Here is a 23,508-nt window from a genome sequence, read left to right on the forward strand (position 1 = left end):
AAAAAAAAAAAAAAAAAAGAATATTAAATCATTTTTTCTTTTTAAAGATTTTATTTTTAAGTAACCTCTACGAACCCAACTTGCAGCTCAGACTTATAGCCCTGAGGTCAAGAGTCGCCTGTTCTAACAACTGAGCCAGCCAGGTGCCCCAGAATATTAATATTTGATATCTGAATATAGTATATCTCTGCATTCATTTAGCTATTTTTTTCATCGATGTTTTGTAGTTTTCAGTGTGCATGTTTAAACACTTTTGTAGATTTATATCTAACTAATCCATGTTTTCAAGTGATATTATAAATTATACTTAAAAAGTTTTTAATTTTCAGGATTTCCTGGGTGGCATGGTCAGTTAACTGTCCAACTCTTGATTTTCACTTGGGTTGTGTTCTCGAGGGTCATGGGATTGAGACCTGCTTTGGGCTCCACACTCAGCACGTAGCCTGCTTAAGATTCTCTTCTCCCTCTGCTACCTCCCTCCACCTGCTGCATGCTCTCTTTCCCTCTCTCTAAAAAAATTTTTTTATGAAAAGGTTTTCAAATTTTCAGTCCTGCATTGCTGTGTATTAAAATACAAGTGATTGTGTGTGTGTGTGTGCGCACGCATATATGTATAATTGCCTATGACCTTGTTCAGTTTGCTTATTTATTTTATTGATTTTGTTGTTGTTATTTGGGGGTTTTTTACATAGACACTCATATCTTCTACAAATTGGATCAGTTTTGTTTCTTATTTTGTAATCCATACCTTTATTTCCTTTTCTTGTTTTGCACTGAGGAGGGCCTAGCATGCATGCTAATGTATTAAAGTCATAAAAACCTGAGTAAAGTCAGAAACTAATTTAGGTCATTGGCCTTATTCATAGAATTTTTTATGTCCTCTTCCTATGAAAATGTTATCCATCTTTAGATTTATTTTATTTAAGAAACATTTTTGAGTACCTACCATGTGTTGTATATATGCTAGGAATACGAAGCTAGATGATAAAGTTCCTGACTCATAGATGTTACAGTGAACTGAATATGTAAGTAATTTATAAACTCGAGTAATTATCATTGTAAAAGACATTAACTCAATCCTCCTATATTCACTCTGTTAAACAAACTGAAGAAAGCTTTACTGAGGAACTGTCACTTGAGCTTAGTTAAAAAGATGAGTAGAAATTTGTCAAGTAAACTTACATGAGGAGTGGGAAAGGATTCTAGACAGGGAACTACATTTGCAAAAGTAGTAAAAGAATATGGTGATGTTGGAAAGCATCAGTTAGACTTGGAGCATGAGACTCTGCAACTCGGGAGAGATGAGTCGAGAAACATAGGGTGGGATTCATCTGCCATGCTAGGAAGATTTTACTTCATCTGATAGACAGTAGGAAGCCTAAAGTTTTTTGTCTGATGGGTGATATAATACTTTTATCTTTTAAGAAAAACAACTCTGCTGGTAATATAGAGGATACACTAGAGTCGGAAGGACTTAATTAGAAGATGTGCTTGTTCAGAGGAGAGGTTGTGAGGGTCTGAGCTAGGTTAATGGTGGTGGGGGAGAGAGTAAGGGCCATGAGACTGAGTGGTCAAATGAACAGAACATGCATTGGATTGATTGCAGGGCAGGAGGGAGATTAGAAGGTTGGTTATAATATAGGTCTTACATTCTTGGCTTTTAGCTTGGGAATTTCAGAATTGCTCACAGTTTGAACTTTACAGTACACAGACTATTAGGCTCGTGATGGCCTAATCAGAATTATCTGATTCACATATCAATAGTGCCAGTGTTCCTTTTCAGACTACTACTGAATCAAAGAAATGGTAGTCACATTTCATGATACATGTATATACATATAATATGTGTATATATAAAAAAGAGCTTGTGAAAAGTTTAAAATGTTTTTCATACCTAGCAAGATAGCACTAAATTGTTAAAAATGATTTTCAGCAAGTGAGCTTGAAAGAAATGAATAAGAGCTTCTCTACTATTTGTATTTCTGTGGTTTAAAAAAATTTATTTATTTATTCATCTATTTATTTGAGAGAGAGAGTGCGCATGAGCAGAGGGACAGAAAATCTCAAGCAGGTGTGCCTGGGTGGCTCAGTCATTAAGCTGTCTGCCTTCAGCTCAGGGCGTGATCCCGGCATTATGTGATCGAGCCCCACATCAGGCTCCTCCGCTATGAGCCTGCTTCTTCCTCTCCCACTCCCCCTGCTTGTGTTCCCTTACTCGCTGGCTGGCTGTCTCTCTGTCAAATAAATAAATAAAATAATATAAAAAAAAGAAAGGAAAGAGAAAGAAAGAAAAGAAAGAAAGAGAAGAAAGAAAAGAAAGAAAAGAAAGAAAAAGAAAAAGAAAGGAGAAAGAAAGGAAGAAAGGAAGGAAGAAAGAAAGAAGAAAGAAAGAAAGAAAGAAAGAAAGAAAGAAAGAAAGAAAGAAAGAAAGAAAATAAATCTCAAGCAGATTTGACATGGGGCTCCATCTCATGACCGTGAGATCCTAACCTGAGCTGGAACTAAGAGTTGGAAGCTTAACCAACCACACCACCAAGATGCCACTTTATTTCTCTGCTTTTAAGTTTTTGTCCAATGTTAACAAAATTAAACTATAAAACATATGGCACACATAACAATATTTTTTAAAGAAGGAATTATTTTTCAGTTGAAGTTTTAGGTACTTGGCTTTCTCATTGCATACGACCTGTTAACAAGATTTGAAGTGCTTCTCTGTGGCTGGTACCTGGTGGATAGGCTCTGTGAAGAGTAAGAAAATTTCTGATATTATACCTATATCTCTGGTAGAATATATTTTTATTTGCAGAGATAAGAATAACATATTAAACAATTAGGTTTAACTGACAGTAAAGTTTAAAAATAGTTAGGCATGAGTTGGAATAGTGAGAGGAGGCCAAACTTCATGTTAGTAGAAGATTGATGGAGGACAGGTTGATGGCAGGTCAGATAAACATCTGAAATGAGGACATGGAACTGGTAGCAACCTTATTTATTTTTTTATTTTTTAGGTTTGACATATATATATATATATATATATTTTATTTTTTTATTTTTTTATTTTTTTTTTAAAGCAGGTTTCAGGGGCACCTGGGTGGCTGTCGTTAAGTGGCTGCCTTCGGCTTAGTCATGATCTCAAGGTCCTGGGATCGAGCCCTCATCCGGCTCCCTGCTCAGAAGGGAGTCTGCTTCTCTCCCTGCCCCTCCTCCTGCTCGTGTGCTCTCTCTCTGTCTCTCTCTCAAATAAATCTTTTAAAAAAAAATAAAGTAGGTTTCATGCCCAGCATGGAGCCAAGTGTGGGGCTTGAACTCATGACCCTCAGATCAAGACCTGAGCCAAGCTAAAGAGTCAGATATTTAATGGACTGAGCCACCCAGGTGCCCCTGTTTAATTTGATTTTTAATTCCAGTGTAGTAAACATACAGCATTATATTAGTTTCAGGTGCATAATATAACGATTCAACAATTTCATACCCATTCCTGTGCTCATTAGTGACAAGTGCACTCCTACTCCTTAATCCCCAACACCTATTTCACCCATCCCCCCACCCACCTCCCTTCTGGTAACCATCAGTTTGTTCTCAATAGTTGAGAGTCGGCTTCTTAGTTTGTTTCTCTTTTTTCCTTTGCTCGTTTTCTTTCTTGAATTCCACATTTGAGTGAAATCATAATGGTATTTGTCTTTCTCTGATTGACTTACTTTGCTTAGCACTATATTCTTTAGCTCCATCTATGTTGTTGCAAGTGGCAAAATTTCATTCTTTTATTATGGCTGAACAATATTCCATTGCATACACACACACACCCCGACATCTTTTTTTTTTTTTTTAAGATTTATTTGTTAAAGAGCAAGTACACAAGTGCGATAGAAGAGAGGGAGCCCAACATGGGGCTCAGTCCGAGGACCCCTGGATCATGACCTGAGCCAAAGGCAGACACTTAATAGACTGAGCCACCTCAGGCACCCCTCACACCCAACATCTTTATCCATTCATCTATTGATGGACGTGTGGGCTGTTTCCATAATTTAGCTACTGTAAATGCTGCTATAATCATAGGGGTGTATGTATTCCTTTGAATTAGTGTTTTTGTATTTTTTGTATAAATACCCAATAGTGTGATTACTGGACCACAGGGTAGTTCTATTTTTAACTTTTTGAGGAATCTCCATACTGTTTTTCCCAGTGGCTTCACCAGTTTGCATTCTCACCATCAGTGCACAAGGGTTCCTTTTTCTCCACATTTTTGCCAACATTTGTTGTTTCTTATGGTTTTGATTTTAGCCATTCTGACAGGTGTGAGGTGATCCTTTATTGTAAGTTTGAATTTGCATTTTCCTGATGATGAGTGATGTTGAGCATTTTTTAATGTGTCCTTTGGCCGTCTGTCTTCTTTGGAGAAATGTCTGTTCATGTCTTTTGCACATTTTTAAGTTGGATTATTTGTTTTTTGGGTGTTGGGTTATATAAGTTCTTTATGTATTTTGGATACTAACCCTTTATCACTATGTCATTTGCAAGTAACTTCTCTCATTTAGTAGGTTGCCTTTTAGTTTTGTTGATTGTTTTCTTTGCTGTGCAGAAGCTTTTTATTTTGAGGTAGTCCCAATAGTTTATTTTTGCTTTTATTTCCCTTGCCTAAGGGACATATCTAGGAAAATATTGCCATGGCTGATGTCAGAGACATTACTGCATGTGTTCTCTTATAGAATTTTTATGGTGTCCGGCCTCACATTTAGGTCTTTAATCCACTTTGAATTTATTTTTGTGTATGGTGTAAGAAAGTGGTCTAGTTTCATTCTTTTGCATGTGGCTGCCTAGTTTTCCCAACGCCATTTGTTGAAGAGACTCTTTTTCCCATTGGATATTCTTTCCTGCTTTGTTGAAGATTAATGGACCATATAATTGTGGGTTTATTTTTGGGTTTTCTATTCTGTTCCATTGATCTATTTTATCTGTTTTTAGGCCAGTACCATACTCTTTTGATTACTACAGCTTTGTAATACAACTTGAAGTCTGGAATTGTGATACCTTAAGCTTTGCTTTTCTTTTTCAAAATTGCTTTGGTTATTCAGGGTCTTTTGGGGTTCCATATAAATTTTAGGGGATTTTTTTCGTAGTTCTGGTGAAAACTGCTGTTGGTATTTTGATAGGGATTGCATTAAATATGTAGATTGCTTTAGGTATAATAGACATTTTAACAATATTCTTCTAATTCATGAGCATGGAATGTCTTTCCAGTTCTTTGTATCATCTTCAATTTCATCAGTATTTTACAGGTTTCAGAGTACAGGTCTTTTTTACCTCTTTCCTTAGACTTCTTCCTAAGTATTTTACTATTTTTTGTGCATTGTAGATGGGATCATTTTCATAATTTCTCTTTCTCCTGCTTCATTATTACTGTATAGATATGGAACAGATTTCTGCACGCTGATTTTGTATGCTGAGACTTCACTGAATTCATTTATCAGTTCTAGTAGTTTTTTGGTGGAGTCTTTAAGGTTTTCTATATATAGTATCATGTCATCTGCAAATAGAGTTTTAGTTCTTCCTTACCGATTTGAATGCCTTTTGTTGTCTAATTGCTGTGGCTTGGACTTCCAGTACTATGTTGAATAAAAGTGGTGAAAGTGGACATCCTTGTCTTGCTCCTGACCTTGGGGGAATTGACTATGGTTATCACTGTGGGGTTTTCATAGATAGCCATTATTATATTGAGGTATGTTCCCTCTAATCCTACCTTGTTGAGGGCTTTTATCACTAATGGATGTTTTTCTGTGTCTATTGAAATGATCATATGGGTTTTATCTTTTCTCTTATCGAAGTTATGCATCCCATTAATTGATTTGCAAACATTGAACCACCCTTGCATTCCCAGAATAAATCCACTTGATTGTGGTGAATGATTTTTTTTAATGTATTGTTGGATTCTGTTTGAATAGCAACCATTTTTCTAGAACCAGAAAGCATAGTAATGTATTTCTTTAAAAATGAAAAAAAAAATGAATGTGTGTCAACTTCTAAAATTTATTTCTTAAAAATTATTTTGTCTTCCAGGAATCTGTCTTAAACTATCGGTTAGATCCTCTTGGCATTGTTGATGGTTTTACTGCCGAGGTCGGGGCAAGTGGTGTTTTCTGCCCCACACATTTGACTCTTCCAGTTGAAGTGTCATTCTACAGTGTTTCAGATGATAATGCTCCCTCTCCTTATATGGCAAGTATTTTAAAAATTGTCTTTGCTAAAATCAACCAATTTAATGACAAATGCCTTTAAAGAGATTTAAGACTGCCTTCTAGCAATGCTTGAAAACAGCATTTCCTAAGAGAATACTAAAGTCTGAATAGGGATTAAGCACCAACATGTTACTTCACAGTCACTGAACACTACATCAAACACTGATGATGTAGTATATGTTGGCTAACTGAACATAATTAAAAAAAATAGATATTTCCTCACAACTTCTTTTCCAACTAGCTCTAACAATGAATTTCCTCTTTTGTATTTGAGGATCTGCTGAAAATTTACTTGTTTCTATGTGATTTGAAAACATGATAAAACTTAGATTAGTAACACTATAATTTCATATCTTGCTGACTTCACACCAATTCTCAAGTGCTTACTGTGCACCCTGGTCCCACAAGTGTTGGCTTCACATGTGATCCTCATCTCAGGAAGATTTAGGTAAAGATTTGGTGAATTAAGTCTTCTGTAAGACCCTTCACCCCCTTTCTCCTATTCGTTTTGAGACCATTTTCTTTTTCTAATCCTAGAGTTGTTTTCTAATCCTAGCTATTTCTGTTTCCATACTTATATTCTAATGGGGAGAATAGGATAGCCAAGAGTAATTTAGAGCAGTTTTGAGCCTTACGATCCTATGATTTCATCTTTCCCTTTTTTTTTTTTAATTTTGATCGCTTGGCGATAAAATAAGCCTTCAGCTGCAAAAGTGATACTGGGTCCTAGTGTACGTTTAATATCAGCCCTTTACAAAAGAGAAAGATGGAGAAGAGGCTAACAGTGCAACTCTATAAAGAAGTTTACAGTGATGGTATCAAATATGGAGTCAGATCTGTGTTTTCATGTTAGGTCTTACTTTGAGAAGTATCACTTGCTATAGCAAAAAATGTACAGCTCTGGCCTTGCTACTTGAATTTCTTAGCTTACCACATGGCCCTGTTAACTCCTCTCCTAACATCCCTCTCTCTGGCCTTCTAGATTTTCAAGGACTAAAAGTTGTGAAAAGGGAATTCTATGCAATTGAGAAACAACAGAGGAAAGGAAATTAAACATTTTGGGGCACTGAAATATAACCTATTCATTATTGGCCCAGTTTGCTCAAGGAAAGTTATTTTAGCCTTTTTCCAGTCTAAGAGTGAAATATTTTTTTAAGGTTTTATTTATTTGAGAGAGAGCAAATGAAAGAGAGCAGGAGCAGGGGGAGGGGCAGAGGGAGAGAGAGAAGCAGACTCCACAGTGACCAGGGAGGGAGCCCGATGCTGGACTCGATCCAAGGATCCCAGGACCTCGACCTGAGCCAAAGGCAGATGCTCAACTGACTAAGCCACCCAGGCGTCCCTGAAAATTTCATTTAAGAGCCTGATCAGTGTTTCATACTTTGATTAAAAAAAAAAACAAAACAAACAATAGTGGTGTCTGTTCATTTATTCCAAGTTTTCTTCCCCCAATAATATTTATACTTGTGGATCATAGTCATAAAGATGCACATTAACTCTTATCTAAAACAAAGACCCAGTCCTTCACGAATCTGTCCAGTTATCACAAAGCCTCTTGTTATTCATTTACCATGGAAAGATATATCTACTTTTCCAGTAAAATTTTGAAAAAATAATAGTTAATATTGATAACTAGTAACATGGAAAGTACAACTGATGTACGTTCAATATCAGAATAAATGTATCATTCTGGAGTGCTTACAATATTAAAATAGAACTATAAAAGGTATCCATTTTTCTCTACCAGGACAGCAACAAGTCTCGTCAGTTTCACATACTCTATTGGCGCTTAGTAATCACAGAATGGAAATGTAAGGTCTACAGTATTGTAATCTGTCATAATGTACAAAGTCCCCAATGACTTAGGATGATTTAGAAACAAGATGAAAGAGCAAATGGCTGAAATCAGCTCCAGTAAATATCTTTGAGTGAAATTTACAAGCAAGAGTGAATTTGAACTACGCTTTTAAAAAGCAGACCGGCATTAATCCATGACTTTGGTTGACATCTAAAACACATAGGATTAAGAGATAAAGGGTTTTGTGTCTTTGTCTCCAGAAAGTACAAACAAATGATTACAGCTTTTGATATTGGAAAGGGTATGAATCAGGTTATTGAGGTTGGCTCAGTTTGTCCTTTAAGAATCCCTGACTTACTCTTCTCTGATAATATTCTTCAATAAACTTCCCATTATATAATTAATTTTTTTCTAGGTTAATTTATTCATTAGGAATAGGTTCCTTTTGTAAATGACCTAGTTCAAATCTTAGACCACAAATCTTTCCTATTATAATAAAATTAATCTTGTTTCTTCAGGGAATCTTATTTACATTTTGGTAGTTTAGTGTATTTTCAAAGGCTTGATCACATTTTGATAAGATAGTATATATCACAGATCAGCAGAACTGAGACACAGGATTCCTACTTGTTACCTTGGGATCTCTCATCACAAATACCGCGAATGACCATAAAGGTAAAATTTTGCACAGAAAATTCTGTCTTTGTGGTGTAGAAGTGGTATGGGACTTTTCATTAAATAATTCCTCAAATATTAGCGCAAAGCCACATAATCTCTCTCTCCAATTTGGGTATCAGTGGTAAAAATGTTCTCCAACTGCTACATAACAATATTTCACTGTTTAGAAACTATTGAATGGTGGAACCAGGTAAAATGGTCTAAAGAATGTATGCCAGTGGTAAATTCATGGTATGACTTCAATTATCATAGTATTAACAGGACCATATATTATTTTTTTGTGTTTGTAATTCACCAAATTAAGGTAAACTTTTTTGTTTTACTTATTGCATATTCTCTATAGCAGAGTAATTTGAGGAGTTTTTGTGTGAGCTTTTGACTCAAATTAGTTTATCTTAACCTTTCTTTTCCATCCTAAAATGCCAGAAGGAAAGTATTTTTCTTATGTTAAATACAATAAATTTTTATAGGTAAATACATTAATATGCTGACCAACTAAAATAATGAAATTATTAAAATATAACAAATAATAAATTAATATTAATGAAATTCCAGATAATTTCCCAATTTGTATCTAAAATTCCTAATTTGCTGATGCCCCCACTGATCTTACATTGCTTAGAAATGGTTGTAAAGTGTTGGCATACATAAACTATAAGGTTTTAAAAATACACATACTGTCTTTATAAATTGATTTAGTTACTGTTACCATGTTCTGAGAACTATTAAAATTGTATGTATTACAGGAAATAAGTGTAGGCTTCACAATAGTTTTTGCCCCACCAGTTTTCTTATATGTTTTTAGGGGAAGGTAGCAAGTGAAACAGTAATGTATTGCCTACAGCAATGTGATTATAAAGGTAGCTATTATTTAGATATATTTTACTTTCTCTTTCTGGAACTAGGAAGAAAAGGGGCATTATATGCCATAGCTTTTTTTTCACATAAAGAAGATTGTAAGAGAGAAATTGTTAAAGCTTCATTACCGCTTTGGTTAGGAACGCAGTTTGTTGATATGCTTTTTTTCGTGCTTTAAATGACCATGTGGTAAATCAGATTAGACAAGAACAACCTGTGTCCTTTCAGTGACCATTTCCGTGAATATTTCCTAATATTAATGTGTCAATTAAATAGTCTGAGGATGGCACTTGACTCATGTAGCAGAGTCTGGCCCTCCCTTTGCGCCCCTTTTTATACCCTCCAACCCTGGTCTGTCTTACAAATAACAGAGATGTTTGATGGGACAGTCCTGTTTTATATTTACTTTTACTGAAGGTCGACATGTTTTGGCATGTACAATATAAAATAATGGGATATGAAATGTAGAGCGTGCAATTATTCTACATAACTACTTTAAACTGTTACCCCAGTTAAATGAATCACCCTTCCTTTCTTAAAGCTATCTACAAATTAAATTTCACAATTACCACTTGTAGTCATTTGGTCATCTTGCTTATCTAGAAACTTTCACATATTCAATTCTAGCTTTCCTTGTTTTAATTTATGCTTATTTGCCATTGTTTGGGTTTCTGTAGTGATTAGAACATCCTTCTCAGGAAACTATTTAGTACAGTAATACTTCTCAAACTTTAATGTACATATGATATCATCTGGGGAATCTTAAAATACAGCTTTGATTTGGTAGGTCTAGGGAGAACTATAAATTGTGCATTTCTAAGAAGTTTATCGGTGATGTTGATGATGCTGGTTTGTCTCTAGTCAGAAATCCATATATTAATTTAACTCACTTACTGAAAAATTAACTTCAGTGTTGGCTACGACTTTAGACCCTTCTGCATTCCTGATTTTTTGTATGTCCAAAGAACAATAAATTGGTCGCTTCTTCATTTCCCTCCTCCTGTGTGGTACAAGGAAATAATCCTATCTTCTCCCTTTATTTCCTTTTCAGTTAAGGAGCTTCTTCTATATTGTATGCCTTAATATAAATTTCAAGCAGTGTAATGTTATATTATTTATTGCAACATTTCCAGGAAGAACAGTAAATTTTTTCCTTTGGGGTGGGACCCTCACTGTTCCATACTCAGAATGTATCTATTGATGGAAATATTTTTGCATACAAGTAAAATTCTAAAATGTTAGTTATTACATGGTTTATTATTTTTAGTCTTTTATATACATGTGCATCAGTTTGTACTTAATTTGTCTTCTTTTATTTCAAGGGTGTGATTACTTTAGAGTCCCTTGGTAAAAGGGGTTATCGAGTACCTCCTTCAGGAACAATACAAGTGGTATGTGTTTTATAGCCTACAATTGCAATAATCATTCTCTCACATACATATAGAACTTAGCCCTTTCTCCTGCTACTGCTGCTGCAACAACTTTGGTAAGTAACAGTGGGGCTGCAGCTTTCTTTGGAGTTTCCCTGCTCTGCCCCAGGAATGGCCATGTGGGGACCTTCATAAAAGGAAAGCATAAATAATCTAATGAAGGTGAATGCTTTAGAAAAATAGTGTATGACAGTTTACACAACTTAAATAGAGCTCTTTTCAATGTAATTAGAACTTAACATTACTAGTGCCTTCTACTTAATATGATTAGCCAGACTGAGATTGACCTATTTAAAAGGAGACCTCGAATATTAGTATTGCTTTGGCAGAAAAACTTCGAAAACAAAATTAACCCTAGTGTAATAATTTCTAAATTAATCTACTAAGATGGTTATACAAACTAGGAATGTAGTCTGACAGATACGAGGGCAGAGAAGGCATCCTTTCCTTTTGGTCTAGGTGTTGGTCTAGTTTGGGCTCAGGAGAATTCCTCTAGCCCAGAGCAATCATTCATCATCGTTCTCGTGGTCTCAGAAGAGTAATTTGATATCAAGGCCAGTTTGCAATTGAGTTCATCTCCAAGTCAGACGCAGGATAATCCTGTAGGCCCAGAAGTCTGTTACAAAGCTGGCTCTTGCAGACTAAAAAGAATCTAATTGATATTTGTCGGTTATTCCTCAATAAAAAAGCTGAAATTTAAAAAAGAAAAAAGTCTAGCTAAGTTCCTTACACTCAGTATCTGGTCTAATTCAATAAGGCTGCTTAAGACTTTTGGCCTCAATGTAATCAGTGTTTCACCAGACCACTTTTACTCATCACCAGTGTTTGAATACAGCAAGGAGTCTGTACATTTATTTCCTGTCACACAAGGATGAAACATAGTACTGTGCAATACATATGTGTGCATATAGTGCAGTATATACACATACATGAATTTTACCAAGGAAGAATCACTGCATATTAAAGTAAGACTTTTATGTTAAATGGATTTCTTGAACTAAAACGAGTGATAATCTTCTCGTTTTCTTGCCTCTGGCTGTGTGGTTCGTGTGACAGAGGGGGTCACTGGAAAGCTAGCTATCAGTTGTCATAATAATAAGGCATAAACCCAGAGGCAGTATATTCGTACCTCTTTGTTTGAGGACTGCCAACTTTTAAAGTGATTAATTTTAAATCTGAAATTTAGGTATGTCTTCATTCCTTATATAGTTTAATTATGTATAAACATGGTTTGAACTGGCTTGCTAGTTGTTGTGGTTATTGAATGTATTAGCCTTAATCTTAAGACTCACTAGATTTCAAAAGTTGGATCATAATATTGATATATTTCTCATTTTGATTCAGTGAGTGATGTCCAGTGCCACGGATGAGCTTCTGAAAGCATGGGCACCAAGTTACCTATTGATGTGTTGGTAATTTGGTTAAAGTCAGATCAGCAGCTTGGGATCTTGTTTAAGAATTAGTACTTTAAAAAATAATATTCCTCCAATTATTAATAGCCAAGTATCAATTGAATTTAATTCAGTCTTCATTGAGGATACATATTTTGGTCTATTATGATATTGATGATTTTTTTTAAAGCTTAGTGTCACTACAGTTTTTGCAATGAATCCAACTGTGAGAACATGAAGTATTATTCAGCCTACTTTGTAACTAATAATAATGAACTTTATTTTCTAAACCTGGAAAAATTTTCCAAATAAGGAAATTTCTCATTTTTGAGAACATATTTTTAATTTTACGTAATTATATATACCTAATATACCAAAAAGTCTAGTTTTATCTAGCTATTTTATTTTTAAAATTTTCTTTTTAGTCACTGTTAAAATGTAAGGAAAATTAACATTCTGAGTATTTTGCAGCTGACACACTTTAATAAAGCTAATGTTTGAAATAAGTGAACTGGAATGTTTTTAATTCAGTAAGGGTGTATTTTGCTTACTTTAGTGGAAACACTTCTTAAAATCTGAACAAAGAGTAAAAGCTATGTATTGTCTAATATGAATTTTGTGACTAAAAATTTCGATTTGTTACAGGATTTTATAGTATTGGGAAATAAAAAATTGAACCATTTAAAAAAAATATCGAATATCACTTAATAAACTTTAAAAATGTTATTAACTTTAGTTTCCAAAACTGAATTATATCCCCTGGGATTAACTTATTGTTTTAAAAAACCTATTTTATTATTGGCACAATCATTTTGCATCAAATCAACAAATCACTTTTTAAAGAGTAATTTTTATGTTGTTTCTTCAGACCTTATTTAATCCTAATAAGACTGTGGTGAAGATGTTTGTTGTGATATATGACTTACGAGATATGCCAGCCAATCATCAGACATTCCTACGACAAAGAACTTTTTCTGTACCTGTTAAACAAGAAATGAAGAGAAGTGTTAATAAAGAGAACATCCGACATACAGAAGAACGGTTATTACGCTACCTCATACATCTGAGGTAATGTTTCAAAAAAATATGAAAATATGTTACTTCAGAAGAACAACTTCAAAATTTTAGTTTATTTTAACACCTGTAGCTGGACCAATGTCCTTTGAAATTTGCTTAATTTGGAAACTTTTCATATGCCAAGATGCAGAAGACACATGGCATATCTTCTTGTGGTCATTGTTACTTGTTGAATTAGGAGAGTTTTCATTTATAGCGACGTAATGTCAAATATTTTATATCAAAACAAATGCTGACATATCTGGGGCAGTGAAACACATTCTTGAAACCAATAGAATTATAATATGGACCACATATGTGGTTCTGTATTTTCTAGTAGCCACATTTTAAAAAGTAGTAAGAAACAGGAAAGATTAATGTATTTTATTTAATCCAACATACCCAAATGTTATAATTTGAATATATAATCAACATAAAAATTATGAATGAGGTATTTTACATTCTTTTATTGTACTAAATATTTGAAATCGAGTATAGATTTACAGGAACAGCACAACTCAGTTTGAACTAGCCACATTTCAAGTGCTCAGTATCCACATGTGGCTAGTGGCTACTGTATTGAGCAGAGAAGTTTTTAACTTTCATTCGTTCATTTAACAAATAATTATGTGTCAGGTATGCTTCTGGGCACTAGGGAAACAGCAATCTGTGTGAAAATCTCTGTTCTCAAAGAGTTTATATTCTAGTAGTTCCATCAAAACTACCTTTTCCTCTAACTTTTGCTACCCAGGTCACAGCGCTAGGTTGTGAGAAACTGTTTGCCCTTGAGGTCCTAGTTGCCAGTATTCTAGGGTTAGGTTTTCAGCCCTGAAATCCTAGTGTAGCTCTCACGCAATGAGCAAATCTGTTGGTTAAGAGAGAGCTGAATAGCCTTTTTTTTTTTTCTAAAGATTTTATTTATTTATTTGACAGGGAGAGAGCACAAATAGGGGGAGCAGCAAGCAGAGGGAGAGCGAAAGCAGGTTCCCCGCTAAGCAGAGAGCCTGATGTGGGGCTCGATCCCAGGACCCTGGGATCATGACCTGAGCCTAAGGCAGATACTTAACCAACTGAGCTGCCCAGGCGCCCCTGAATAGCCTTTTGCTTATTACTTTGTTCTTAGTAATTTTCTGATGTTGTTCATAGTAAGTTCTCAGTCACATCAGAGAATAATTTTAGCTTAACTCCTTGCTCCAAAAGTCACTATTCGTGAAAAGGAGGCATCTCTCATCCAGGGCCTAGGCAGAAGACCTCTTTAATCTGCGACTAATGGTGACCACCAGCTATCTTTCAATAGATCTGCCTTGTGGTGGTCTGGAGTGAATAAAGAGTGAGCTGGCCACTCAAGTCCCATACTTGAAAAAGTCTAGTACTGCTTAATTGATACTCTTACCGTGGGGTCTTGTGCCTGGTATTCTGAATCCTAAGGACATGTTGAACTGGCTCAGTGTTTCTAAACCTAACTCTACACCACTGTCATGAGCATAATGGGGAGTGTTATACAAACTGTGGAACGAAAAATCCGAAAACAGACTTGGAAGACTTTTAAAAAGAGAAATGGTATGAAATAGCAGACTATAAGAATAGCTCCCAGCCCAATCTAGGGTAAGATTCAACTCTCTCTAAACTTCCATTTGATACCATTCCTCTTGAAGTTTCACCACCATAGCCATAGGTAACCAACATTCACTAAAGTAAACATCAACTACCCCAGGCTTTCTAACCCCCACATAGTGATTAGGTACTTTAAATGCTGTAAAGAAACCTCTCTGGGAAGTATACCACATATGTATGAGTGTATTATGCTTGCAAAATGTCTCAGTTTTCTCCTTCAGATTAAGGAGAAAGATTATAGTAGTGTATATGGTAGCAGATTTTAAGATTAACTTAAAAAAACTTCAGACAGAATGAAAGAGTGAGCTAACATTCAGCTCACATACAACTGACCACCAGATTTTTCAGCTAATTTAGGAGTAAAATTCATAAACCCAAAGAGTATTTCTTCTATGCAAAGGGAAAACCAGAGAGATGAGCACTAAAGAGTATATTTGTATGTTTGACTATCTTCCAGATAAGTTTAAATGACAAAAGACTCTAGCCCCCGGTATTATGTTATAGATATTAGCAGGAGATAGACACAGTTCTATACACAGTTTTGATAACCATTTTCATTTCACTACAAACTTGTCTTTTTAATGATGGTTAGGCTTTATTTAGCAAGCCATTACTGATGATAGCAGTAGTTCCTCAGTACTTGATTATTTTCTGTGGTGAGTTTTCAACTTTGGAATCCATTTTAATGCACTCAGAATTGGGAGAGGACAAGTTATGTGAAATGGATGTGACTAGAAGATGCTAGGACTACAAATCCCAAATGTTGTCTGATTGACTGATGTGAACTGAAACTTGACACTCTAGGTGAGGGAAGGTGCGTGTGTCAGGGATGAAAAGTAGGATGGTATGTGAAACAAGCGTTATAGAAAGAAACATCTCTGATAATACGAGAAGGAAAGGGCGTATGGATTGTTTAGGGAGTAATAAGGGAGAAGCACTTAACTAGCAGCACATACTTTGGCCATAGAAGGCTAAAATATCTTGTTAAAGAGGCACTCTTAATATTGTAGCAAGACTTAATTCTTGTTGCTCTCAAAATTTAATGACTCAAGTTTGTTTGTTTTAAAGACTCAGTCCCTGAAATATTGTATCTTTCTGTTTGCTTGTTTGTATAGGTTCCAGAGTTCTAAATCTGGAAAGATCTACCTCCATAGAGATGTACGGCTCCTGTTCTCAAGAAAGTCAATGGAAGTTGATAGCGGTGCTGCATATGAACTCAAATCTTACACTGAATCGCCAACAAACCCTCAGTTTTCACCAAGATGTTGATAAGGAGTGACAGTTTAAAGCATTTGCTCAGTACCCAAGTTTGAAAGTAAAAATTAGCGTAGAACGGAGTGTACCAATTAACAACCAGGAGAGTGGATCCTCTCCTGTTATCCTGGACCAGTTTTTATTAAAGGATTCCTGGAATGAGATCCACATATTCCAAGTAGACTGGAAACACTCATGTCCTAATAATCCTTTTTGTACTGTTGAAACCACTTCATTGGACGTGTTGCAATAGCAAACCCCCCCCCCAGTTAGATTAGTGTTTACACATTTTATCTCTCAGTTATTTAATATTTAATGTTTTCCTTAATACTCAAGTGATGTTTGTCTCTAGTGTTCTAATGTAGCACAAATCCTATGTAAAATCATACTATGTATTTTTGACATTAATGTTGAAATCCAAAATATATGCACAAGTCTTTAATTTTGTGTGATGTGTTTTAAGTACTATTCATTTAATTTATTGAAAATGAGAATGAAATGTTGAGCTTCTTTAAGATTAACGCACTATGCAAGCATGTGTACTTTTTATATCTCCCAGCTCTAGTTTTTACCCCATCCAGGTTGCTGTCTCACATACTAGTCCTTTAACATGCTGTTTTGGCAGTGCAATGTGGACTAAGCTGCTTCACATTCCCTTTGCAAGTTCAAATCATTATGCCCATCCATACTCCTAGAACTCCTTCTCCCCCAAACAGTTCTGTTTTCCCTTAATTACCACTACAGAGGCTTTACATTAAATTGCTGTCCCATGCTAGATAACTTTTGCAAATTGTTAAAAAGAGTATGTACTTTGAAAACAAATTAGTATTTATATTGTAAATATATGCAAAAAACAAAGAAATGTGTATTTGGCTTTTATTTTTAGATGAGACATTCATGTGATTGAGTGATTTCTGGTAGCCATCAGATAGTTTCCATTCTAGCTTTACAGCAGACAAGAGGAGAGGGAAGATGTCTTGAGCCTCTTCCCCAAAGAAATTTATCACTTTTTTAAGATTTTATTTATTTGGGGGTGCCTGGATGGTTCAGTCAGTTAAGTGTCTGCCTTTGGCTCCGGTCATGATCCCAGGGTCCTGGGATTGAGTTCTACATCGGGCTCCTTGCTCAGTGGGGGAGTCTGCTTCTCCCTCTGCCCCTCCCCACTGCTCCTGCTCACTTTCTCTCCCTCTCTCTTTCTCTCTTGCAAAAAAAATAAATAATAATAAAATTTTAAAGATTTTATTTATTTGGGAGAGAGAGAACAAGCAGGGAGGAGGGACAGAGGGAGAGAGAGAGAAGAATACTCCTGGCTAAGCAGAGAGCCTGATGGAGGACTGGATCCCAGGACCCTGAGATCATGACCTGAGCTGAAGGCAGATGCTTAGCCAACTGAGCCACCCAGGTGCCCAAAAATTTATCACTTTCTTGCTCAGGGTCACGATGGAAGGAAGGCATTTGGCAGCTAGGAAAACTGTTAAGCAAGGGAACTTGACTGAATGCATGGAAAGCCCTCCCTCCATCACCCTTAGAAAGAAGAGTGGTTTTAGATGTTTGTGCAGGGACCACTGACAACAGCAGATGAGATAATAAGACATAGATACTGGGCATGCTGGTACAAATGTGCAGATACAGGTTAGAGAATACGTACCCCTCAAGTAGGCCATATGAGGAGATCTGGGAGTAAAGGACCAGGTGAGTGCTCTGGAATTTGGGAGACTGAAAAGTTTATTTTGGAACCCAGCTAACGGATGACTATTCAGGGGAAATCAGACCAGTGATGAGTATGTGGCTATAGGTTGTGGGGTGGCCAGTAAGAAGCCTCTTATAAATTTCTTTTAAAATACCAGCAGGGCACCTGGGTGGCTCAGTCAGTTAAGTGACTTGACTCTTGATTTTGGCTCAGTTCATGATTTCATGTGGCTCAGGTCAGTATCTCATGGGTTGTGAGATTGAGCCCCTTGTCAGGCTCTGTGCTCAGCAGGGGGTCTCTTTGAAGATTCTCTCCCTCTGCATCTCCCCCCACTTGCACGCATGTGCTCATTCTCTCAAATAAATCTTTAAAATAAAATACCAGCTAAGAGAGAAAAGTCTATTGATATTCCATAAAGCTGAAACAAAACGTCAGTGGCACAAATTTATGAAGATTTAGTCTTAATTTTCAGGCTGTGGAAACAACATAGAATCAGGACCCAGAACATTTGGATTGTAGTCCTAGCTCCAGTAGTATCTAATAGGACTGACTCCAGGAATTCTCTGACCTTTCTGGGTCTGTATGATTGAGAAAATGGGGTGAGAATATTGATGATATGCCTGCTTAAATTCTGGTCATCTGATTCTTGGAATAAGTATCCCAATATATGTATCTTGATTTCTTATACATTTGACCAAAGTAAATATTGATTATTCTATATAAAACTTGGAAAACACCAAGCATTTAAACCATCAAAATGCCTTTTTAAAAATTAAATGTTATTGTTTCTTTGAGCTCTCCAGTAATTCAAAAAGTAGTGATGTATGTTGTATGCAGGTGCCTTTTTATGTGGATACTCCACCTTTCTAGAATTATTTCTAGTACATGGTTTTCCATGTTTCTGGGCATTAAAAAAAAATTTTTTTTTGGGTAAGATTTTATTTGAGAGAGAGAGAGAGTGTGTGTGTGTGTATGTGTGCATGAGTGTGTGTGTGTGTATGTGTGCATGCGTGTGTGCATGCGCAGGAGGGGAAGGGCAGAGGGAGAAGACAACTCCCCGCTGAGCAGGGAGCCCCATATGGGACTCAATCCCAGGACCCCGAGGCCCCTCTATGGGCATTTTAAAGAAAATTTTAAAAAGATGAGTGGAACACCTGGGTGCATCCTGTGCTCTTGCTGGCAAGTTTGTGCAAGGGAAACATGTACTGACATTTTGTCCCTCTTCTTAGGGCCTCTCATGCCTACATTGTTTTTTCCAGTTGAGGTATGGTCCCCCAGCGCCTGTCTGCTCCCACTTGCCCTGGCACTATCTCTAACATAATAGTTCTTTCCCCACCCTTCTTTTGTCACAAGCTAAGACTTGACTACACTTCCCATGTCACCCCTCTTTGTATACACAGACCTTGTCACTAGATTAATTGTTGGCATGTAGGTAAAGCTACCAGCAGACAACCGGTTCACCTGTGGTAGATAATAGAGATCTCTTCACTTCCTGCAGGATCACTGGGCAGTTTTGCAGACTAAAAAAATGAGTCATTCTGATAACTTGCTTTAAAAAGGAACTCCAGAGGCCCCTGGGTGGCTCAGTCAGTTAAGCCCCAACTCCTGATTTTGGCTCAGGTCATGATTCAGGATGGTGGGATCAAGCCTGTGATGGAGCCCCATGTCTGTCTCCACACTCAGCAGGGAGCTTGCTTAATATTCTCTTTCCTTCTCCCTCTGCCCCTCCCCCTTCAAGATAAATCTTTAAAAAAAAAAGATATTATTTATGTATTTGAGGGAGAGAGTGCACGAGGCAGGGGTGGGAGGTACAGAGCGAGAAGCAGACTCCCCGCTGATCAGGGAGTCCGATGGTGGGCTCTCTCCCAGGACCATGGTATCCTGACCTGACTGAAGGCAGATGCTTAACCAACTGAGCCACCCAGGTGCCTCACAAGATAATAAATCTTAAAACAAACAAACAAAACAAACAAAACAACTTCCAGGTCACAAGCAAACTGCAGAAAGTCTTTGGAAATTTTCTTATCAGATGAGATTAAGTGATGAAATGGGGACTGAATAGAAGGCATCCAAAGGAAGATCCCCTCCTGGGGCGCCTGGGTGGCTCAGTTGGTTAAGCATCTGCCTTCGGAGGTCATGATCCAGCTCTCTGCTCAGCGGGGAGCCTGCTTCTCCCTCTGCCACTTTCCCACCCACCTCACCCCCCCCACTTCTGCTCTCTTTCATATAAATAAATAAAAATCTTAAAAAATTCCTTCCTCTGCCATTTTCCCCCACCAGGTCTTTGTCATTCCCAGAATGAAAGAAAGGAAAACATTTCTCTTTCAAGGCTTCATTCTAAGGATTCCCACTCTTCCCTAATTAGTTTTGTGAATGAAGCAGTGATTCTTTTTCAAGCTTAAAAGATTCATGCAATACATGTTATCAGATTTTTTCACATAGTACCTAATTATGTAAAGTAAATAAGAAAGTCCCTTTCTCTGTCCATCCTTTTGGCTATCACTTTACAGAGGTGGTCACTGTTGAAATTTTGGTATTTGACACTCCATATGGTCTACTAGACTTAGGAATTCAGTCTCAGTCTAGATAGGAAGAAGACTTTTCATCATAGTAGGAATTCATTTTCAATTTCTAAAATTATATGTGCATTGGAATCAGCCCATCCTACTCCATCATGGGTCATCTATAAGAAAGATGTCTTTTCTAAAAATTTTTATTGTGGAAGTATAGTTGGTGAGATATGTATTTTAAACTTGGACCCTGGGAGGAGGAAGAGAACATATGAATGCCTACTATGAATGTGCCAGCCAGTGTAACAATTTATATGTTACTTAATACTTTAAAGCCATACTGCAGAGAGGATAGATCTATAATGAAAGAAAAGGAAGCTTGAAGAGCTTGCCCAAGATCTCACTGTCAGAAGACTCAGGATTCAAATCTGAGTTAAAGCTTATGTCTTTTCCACTCTACTACCGGCATTTTGCCTCTTTTTTCATTGTTTTTCCACTAGTAATTATGGTCTGGCATAAAATATACTTTTCATCAATATTCTTGGCAATAAAGTTTATAAGTTGCGTGTGATAAGTGAGATATATAAGGTAATGCCTATTAATCATTAGGGGAAAAGAGAATAAAAAAAAAAAAGACTTTAGGAAGAAATGTCCTAAAGCTACTCAGAGGCCGTTCAACTTAGTATACGGTCAGGAAGCATGCAAATAACGTTGAGGGAAATTTTAGAAACTCATTGTAAATATTTTAAGAGATTTTATTTTTGAGAGAGAAAGCAGTTTGGGAGGTTGGAGGAGTAGAGGGAGAGAGAGAATCTCAAGCAGCCTCCATGTCCAGTGAGCCGCACAGAGCCCGATATGGGGCTCAATGCCACAACCCCAAGATCATACAACCTGAGCCAAAATCAAGAGTCAGACACCCAAACAACTGAGCTACCCAGGCACCTCATTTTAAGAAATTTTAAAGGTTTAAAGTTTGTGGAGTCTCTTCCAGACCCCACTGTTCATCTTTCTTTTTAACTCATTCGACATTTTCCTGTTTGTACTTTCAATTGATATGAAGATCTCTCATCTAAGTTCCTAGAGAAATGGCATCCTCCAATTTCTAGGTTCCATTTCCAACACTGAAGTTTTTGAAACTGCTCTCTCTCTTTACAGTTAACAGACCTTATTCAGGTAATGTTTGTTTCCTGGGCTTAGCTCACAGAAGTCACCATTTATATTCAGGGTTTTTGGCATTCTGTACCTCACTTGGCTTCCTGAGTTCATCTTCCAGGCTCTTCCTATATCTTCCTTTCATAAATGTATGCTGTTCTTGGGGCACCTGGCTGGTTCAGTCGGTGGAGTGTGCAACTCTTGATATCGGGGTTGTGAATTTGAGCCCCACATTGGATATAGAGATTACTTAAAAATGAAATCTTTTTTAAAAATGAGCTGGTGCCGCTGCCACTACAACCAAGATGGACAGGAGACTCAGCCTTCCTCAAGGATGCTTGGGCCAAGGAGCCAGGGCTGGCCAGGGCTTGGGGGCCACACTATAATTCTGCCTACCCTCAGCCCCTTCACCAAACACACCACCATCATCAACCAGGCCACACACTACAACTCTCCAGTGACCCTCCGAGATGATGGGGACATGCCCAACATGCCCAGGTCTCCAGTTGGGAATGGCTGAAGAAATTGTGAGCACCTCCGGCAGCATGGAGGAGGCCCCCTCCCCTGTGGACAATACAGTGCGAAAAGCCACCCCAGGGGGAAAGAATGTATTCTGTTCTTGATACTTGCTACAATACCAGCGATGATGCAGATGAATTTCCTCTCTTAGCTGCTTGAGGAATGGATGGGGTGGGACATTATCCCCTTTACTCCTACAACTCGTGCGCTAGGGCACCTACCCCTCTAAAAGACCACTGATCTTTTTTTTTTTTTTTAAGATTTTATTTATTTGACAGAGAGAGCCAGCCAGCGAGAGAGGGAACACAGCAGGGGGAGTGGGAGAGGAAGAAGCAGCCTCCCAGCAGAGGAGCCTGATGTGGGGCTCGATCCCAGAACGCTGGGATCACGCGCTGAGCTGAAGGGAGACGCTTAACGACTGAGCCACCCAGGTGCCCCAAGACCACTGATCTTTTTTAAGCTTTTTCACACCTACCAAGTTCTAAGCCTGAAAAATCTTGTGCATGTGTGGATCAGAATCACCAGGGGGAGCTTTGGTTAAATACAAATACTTGAACCTTGCCCCAAAGCTAACGAGGATCTCCTTTCACAGGGTTTCTCAGTGATTCTAATCCCTGTGGCTAATTAAAATTAAATAAAATTTAAAATTCAGTTTCTCAGTTGTTCTAGTCACATCTCAAATCCTTGATAGTCAAATTAAAGGCAATTGTTTTTTTGTTTTTTGTATTTTTTAGGGTGGGGAGGGGCAGAGAGAGAATCTTATGCAGGCATCTTGAACTGGTCAGAAATCAAGAATCGGACACTTTGGGGCACCTGGGTGGCTCAGTCAATTAAGCGTCTGCCTTTGGCTCAGGTCGTGATCCAGGAGTCCTGGGACTGAGTCCTGGGATGGAGCCCAGCGCTGGGCTCCCTACTTAGCAGGGAGTCTGCTTCTCCCTCTGCCTGTCATCCCACTCGTGCTCTGTCTCTCTCAAGTAAATAAATAGAATCTTAAAAAAAGAAAAAAGGGTCAGACACTTTAACCATCAGAGCCACCCAGGTGCCCGTTTCTTATTTTTTGTTTTTGTTTTTTTAATGTAGGCTCCATGCCCAGCGTGGAGCCCAACACAGCTTGAACTCATGACCCTGAGATCAAGACCTGATCTGGGATCAAGAGTCGGAGGCTTAACCAACTGAGCCACCCCGGTGCTCTTGACTAGTGACTACTGTATTGGATAGCACAGATACAGAATATTTCCGTCATCAATGAAAGTTCTATTGATCAGCACTGATCTGGAATATATAGATCACACTTGAAGCTATGAGGTGGAAGTGATCTAGAGAGG

At 37.3% G+C, this 23,508-nt stretch overlaps 1 protein-coding gene across 8 annotated transcripts in view; it reads left to right on the top strand.

Annotated features, from left to right (window-relative positions):
* The window catches only part of FAM214A (family with sequence similarity 214 member A), an 88,538-nt gene extending 71,368 nt beyond the window's left edge, over positions 1-17,170 (top strand). For 5 of the 8 annotated variants that reach the window (XM_011230577.3, XM_034660956.1, XM_019804462.2 and 2 more), the window contains 4 exons: positions 6,055-6,213; positions 10,890-10,958; positions 13,257-13,456; positions 16,174-17,170. In XM_011230577.3, coding sequence (XP_011228879.1) covers positions 6,055-6,213; positions 10,890-10,958; positions 13,257-13,456; positions 16,174-16,327 — 582 coding nt within the window. In that variant the 3' untranslated portion in view covers positions 16,328-17,170. Of the gene's footprint in view, positions 1-6,054; positions 6,214-10,889; positions 11,054-13,256; positions 13,457-16,173 lie in introns of those variants that run through there. The other 3 variants (XR_002143641.2, XM_019804464.2, XR_004625628.1) reach the window with 3 other exon arrangements.
* Positions 17,171-23,508: the final 6,338 nt, after the last annotated feature.

The sequence above is a fragment of the Ailuropoda melanoleuca genome, chromosome 5 (genome assembly GCF_002007445.2).
Source record: "Ailuropoda melanoleuca isolate Jingjing chromosome 5, ASM200744v2, whole genome shotgun sequence".
Lineage (NCBI taxonomy): Eukaryota > Metazoa > Chordata > Mammalia > Carnivora > Ursidae > Ailuropoda > Ailuropoda melanoleuca.